The 5,333-nt window shown below is 54.5% G+C and overlaps 1 protein-coding gene across 1 annotated transcript in view; it reads left to right on the forward strand.

The window, feature by feature from the left end:
- Window positions 1-4,644, forward strand: part of LOC104510917 (voltage-dependent L-type calcium channel subunit beta-4) — a gene marked incomplete at its 5' end in the record, with an annotated part of 8,524 nt that extends 3,880 nt beyond the window's left edge. Inside the window, 5 exons of the mRNA XM_010153321.1 lie at window positions 1-33; window positions 2,326-2,402; window positions 2,779-2,798; window positions 2,906-2,986; window positions 4,582-4,644. The exon at window positions 1-33 is cut by the window's left edge and continues 95 nt beyond it. Coding sequence (XP_010151623.1) covers window positions 1-33; window positions 2,326-2,402; window positions 2,779-2,798; window positions 2,906-2,986; window positions 4,582-4,644 — 274 coding nt within the window. The remainder of the gene's footprint in view (window positions 34-2,325; window positions 2,403-2,778; window positions 2,799-2,905; window positions 2,987-4,581) is intronic.
- Window positions 4,645-5,333: the final 689 nt, after the last annotated feature.

Genomic DNA, 5,333 nt, shown 5'->3' on the forward strand with positions numbered 1-5,333 from the left:
GCAGGAGCAGAAGAGAGGACGTTTCCATGGGGGGTAAGAACGCCGTAACCTTTCGGGGTGGTGCAGAGCCGTCTCTGACACCGACAGCATTGTCAAAGGTCACTCGCTTCTGCGTTACTGCCCCGCGCTCGGAGGGGTGTGCGGTTGGGGATTCCAGGTGAAAATACCTGTTTGCAGGGAAGAGACGTGCTGGGTACCGACCATGAGAAACAAGAAGAGAGGGCATATTGGCTTTAGGAAAGAGCAGGAATAGGGCACCAGTGGCACAACAGAAGTTCCTGAGGGGCTGGGGGGTTTTACATCCTCGTGGGTCTCGTGCGACTTGGTGCTCGAAGGCTCCCGGGTGTTTTCCCGACTGTTGACGTTGTGGGGTTTCTCTTCCTGCTTTTCTTTCTCTCCTTTTTGGCCAAACCCAGGCTTTTCCAACTTTGTAAGATGAGCTTTGTTGTTCGACTTCCTTTACTCTTCATCTTCCAGCCTGACCATTCTGTGCTGCCAGAGCCAGAGGTTGCAAATCCCGGGAACAATATGAACTTGGTCACAGGTCTGGGAATTAAAACTGATTTCTCACGGTCTCACCTCAGGCACCGCAGTCACTCTGTTGGCTGAATCCACAAAACACTGTCCTCTCTCTGTCCCCTTAGCTTACCTCATTACGGGGGTGCTGTTTCCATTAATGGAAGATGGAATGTGAATGCTCACACCCGGATAACAGGGAGAGCAAATCTTTAGTTGCAGAGTGGAGGGACGGGAGGCGGTTGGATCTGGACAGCAGTAAGGGGAGCGTTGTTCAGCCCGTACAGAGCTGTTGGAGAATTGGCACACTGACACACCTCCCCAGGGTCAGGAACCAGTGCAGGTATAAACCGTCTGGGGAAATGGCTTTAGGAAGATGGAACAGCGTTTGCTGTGCTTTTTCCAAACTGCTTCTATGATTTTGGAAATGACAGAGTTGGAGGAAGCCGGTGTCTCACTGGACGGGGAGATTACCCGAACCAGAGGGATGGACACTAACAGGGTGTTCAGGGTACTCCTTCAGACCCAGCATAGCAGGGAAGTTCTCTGAACAGGCATGACACCACTGAATCACAGCTCTGGCAAAGGTTTTGTCTGATCTCTCCTCTGGGGAATATTAGGAATGACATCCAGTACGAAAGAGACAGGGGAAGTCCCGTGGAGGGTGTCACCAAGATTTGGGTGTCTGCGCTAGCACTCCCGATGTGTCTGATAAGAGGGAGAGTCGTGTGTAGTGATAGGACAGCTTGTTTTTGAGCACCTTTGTTAGATGCAGTCACATCGTGTCTGTACCTGAAGATTTCTCTGAAAGCCGTGACTGTGGCACTGAGGCTGTGCGTGGTGGAGGAGAACTGTAGTTTGTCCGAGAAAGGCAGCGAGAGGTCATCAGATCAAGGGGGTTGAGAGTCTCCTGTGTATTCGCCAAGGATTTGTCAGGTCCAGGGGTAAACAATCCCTGCCCCGGAGAGCGTATGGCGACAAGGCAGAGCCAAAATACAGGTTGGGATAGGCTCCCTGTGCAGGTCTGTGTGCGCAGTGAAAAACGCCGAATCCTGCGCTAAAGACGTGGATGGTGCCGTGGGACTGTGTCGCCTGCGGGAACGAGGATGCTGGAACGGCCCGTTCTGCCTCGAGCTCTCCTCCCGCCTCGCTGCTGCTCGTGCACAGCTGCGTCAGAGCCGGTTCTCCCCGACGCCTTCCCCTGCCCAGGCCAGTCCCCTGCTCCCGCCCGCTGTGCGGGGAGAGGAGAGGAGGGCTGCGCGCCTGGGAGCAGGGAGGTGCGGCCGACGGACCACGGAGCCGCTTAAACCGCTGCTGCTCCACAACAGGAGCTACGTAAACCAGCCGGGAAGATCCCAACCCGCCCAGGAGACGTGTCTGGCCAGCCACACGCGCGGGGGCAGACCCAGCGAGGCGGGGGCGTGCGGGGGGCATCTCCAGCAGGGCTGGGCAGTGCGGTGCTGCTGCGCAGCTCACGGGGAGCCTTTGCTGGGTCCGCGGCAGAACCTGCTCTCCCCCGGTAGCCCGTGCGCAGCTCTTCGGATGTGGGGGTCTGCTTCGCTACAGCTGCTTTGTCTGCCCATATCCCCGCCTGGTGCCCTGCACCTCCCACTCCAGAGGAAGCTTTCCTGAGCGTGGGTGTGGGAGAAGACTCTCCTTCCCCTGGGAGCTCTCACGGGGCAGTTTCTCAGAGCTGCTGCCCCAAACCCAACGCGTTTGCATCTGGAACTGGGTGGTCTTTAAGGGCCCTTCCAACCCAATCCATTCTCGGGGTACTTGCTGTTAATGGGGCTCTTCTTCATCCCGCAGGAAATCGAGTGGGAATTCTTCCTCGAGCCTCGGAGAAATGGTTTCTGGCACGTTTCGGGCCACACCCACCTCCACGGGTAAGGCAGAATTCTGTTTCAGGAAACTCTGGATGTTTCTAACACTTCCCGTTTAAAATGGTACGTGGAAAGCGCAGGTTTCCCCTTGGCTGATGTACGAAGAGGTGTTACGGCCGGTGTTGCGTGCGGGGGTGAGGGAGACATCTCTTCCTAGAGGCACGGTAGTTGCTGAGGGATGGGAAGAGATCTTGGGAAAAGCGGCAGCTGCCCCAGAAAGGACGGAGGGTCCGGTTTCAGCGGGGCTGACCCGACGGGGCTGACCCGAAAGGAGGCGCGCGCGGAGAAACGGGAAGCGCGTTGACGGAGGGAGTTAGTGTGCAAGTGGTTATACGCCGTGTGTGTTGGTTTTTAACCGAGTTCTCGTTTGGTCTTTTAGCAAAACAGAAACAAAAAGTGGTAAGTAGTGCTTTTCACTTTCATTTTATTTAATTTAACATAATCCCCAGGATTTTCGTACGGATCTTGTCTGGTGAATGATCTGAAGGGTTGTTTTCCTCTTGCAGACAGAACACGTTCCCCCGTATGATGTGGTACCGTCAATGAGACCTGTTGTCTTGGTGGGCCCGTCGCTGAAAGGCTATGAGGTACGTGTTCCAGGTGTTGCAGGTCACTAGTTTCCGATCTAGACTCGTCCTTCCCACATTCGGTGTGTGTCGGCCGGTGCAGATGAAGTAGCTGGACTCCTGCAGCCTGTCCACTTTGGGTCTCCAGCTCCTGGAACTGATAGGGAATTAGCGATTATTACTTCAGCGTGGTTTTTTTTCCTTAAGATTGTTAGTACCTTGAAATAGATTCGTGAAGACACCTTTAACCCTGCCAGACTGTTCGCCACTGTTCCGCTTGGGAATGGGGCTGGTAACGTGCGCAGAGGAACGGGACACCCGTTTCCCAAGGCTGCTGCAGCCTCGAGTGAGCGTTTAGCAGGCGCTTTGGTGAACTTAACCATCTGGGAAGAGTTTTGCTGAATTAGGAGCTGAACGAACGTGAACGTCAAAGCAAAGATACGCTTCGTTTAGCTTAATGGTGTCAGTGCTTTGCAGACTATCGTTAAACACACTGGAATGGGCCTTTTTGGGAGGTGGCAAGGTGGGACCATCCTTGGCATAATGCAGTGGTCTTGCATTGCCTTTTTCTGTTGTTTTTCGAGAGGATGGCTGAAAGTGTAGCTTAGCATAGCACGTACTTCATGGTCTGCCCCCTGCCTTTTATTGTACGGTGATGTTTCCTGGCAGGGATAAATTGCATCCAGTGAGTGCCGTGGTGCTGCCCCCCCAGATGAGATGGCCTAGGGACTCTCGAGTTCCGAGGGCAGAGAGGCTGTTTGTTAGCACATCCCAAGTATCCTGTCCTGCCTTTGGTTAAGAAAACGGTGCTACACATGACATCGTGAACGCAGAAAGGTGTATAAATGCTGACACAGGGTATTAATTTCAGTTACAAGTAATGATCTGCCTGACAGAAACGCAGCCCACAGGGGAAAATTCTTTTGACCTCTTTGTCTCTGACTGAATCCTGAGGGCACCCTTCCCAAAGATAACCTTGGAGAAATAAACTGCCAGAGGCCTGGGGCTTTGATTAAGTGGAGACTGGCAGGTAGGAGGTGTCAGCCTGACGTGTCCTGAAGAGGATAAGGAGCTCGTTCAGTAAAGCAGGTGACAGCTGCTGGGGCTGAGCGTCCCTCGGCTGCCTTACCACATGCAGGAATGGAAGCATCCGTTTTTCCTGCTTGTATGCCTCCCTGGGAATAGTTTTCTGTTACAACGGCCGTCCAACACGGTGAGGCTTGTATCTGAAGCTTTAAGCCAGTTCTGGTAACATCAGCGTGAGAGAAGCCAGGTGATGGGCTCCCCCGCGTCGTCGCGTCTGCCTGCGGCGCGTTCTGCAGCCTGCTGGGACGGGTGCTGCTGGGGAGGTGGCGAGGTGTGCGCGTGCTGCCGAGCAGGCCGAGGCAGGAGCAGCGCGACAGCTCTCGCGTCCCCCGTGCCGCGATTCGGAGAGGGAGTCCGGACTTGCAGGTGTTTGTTACCACGCGTGCTGCCAAGAGCAGGGGAAGGACGTGATTGCTGCCTGTGAAAGGTACGGGCTGTCGGCAGTCTCTGACCTTCTGCTCACTTCTTCTCTTCCCACTTCTTTTCTCCCTGTCCTGCTCCCCTGTTCCATCTCCCTCACCTCTGCGAAGGTGACAGACATGATGCAGAAAGCTCTCTTTGACTTCCTGAAGCACAGGTTCGATGGGAGGTGAGAAATGCTTACCTTCTCCTTTTCATGCTGTTTTCCCCGTGTGTTACTCACGTTTTAGTCATTTGTTTATATTTGTGTTAACGCAAGAAGCTCGATGCATGTTCAGAACTGATTTACTGGAGGAGAGACGGAGGGGGAAGGTGACTGGGGCCATGGAAGTGCCCACATACCTTTCACGATGGCGTGACGGGCGCAGGTTTGTAATCCTGCCCTGGGAAGAGGCCGTGCCCCTTGTTCCAGGGAGCGGTGCCACCCACGCCTGAGCCCAGTTCCTGGCTCACTGCTGGCCCTCTCTCCTCCGGAGCTCCCGTGCCACAGCTCCGCAGCCGGAGCTGACTGTATTTTGGGTAAATTGAACTCAGGGGATTGATTTGGGGGTTTTTAAAGAGCTGTCCAGTTCCTCTGATGTCACGAACAGTTGAGAAAGCATGGCTGCACGTAAAAGTGTGGTTTTGCTCCTGGTCCTTTGGGGACGTGAACATTTCTTCCCCATGGGGTGCAGAGGGGTGTGCTGCTGGAGCAGCTCAGCCACCGAAGGGAGCGAGCGCACACGGATAACAAGCGCCTCGCAATGTTATGTTGAAGCTGCTTCATTTGGGCTGGGTGCTTTCCAGCACCTTTTGTGATGTTCCAGGCTCCTTTAGAACGGGATGTTCCCTAAATTAAACTAATGACAGCCCAGCCCTGAAA

Source organism: Eurypyga helias, unplaced genomic scaffold (assembly GCF_000690775.1).
Source record: "Eurypyga helias isolate BGI_N326 unplaced genomic scaffold, ASM69077v1 scaffold19120, whole genome shotgun sequence".
Lineage (NCBI taxonomy): Eukaryota > Metazoa > Chordata > Aves > Eurypygiformes > Eurypygidae > Eurypyga > Eurypyga helias.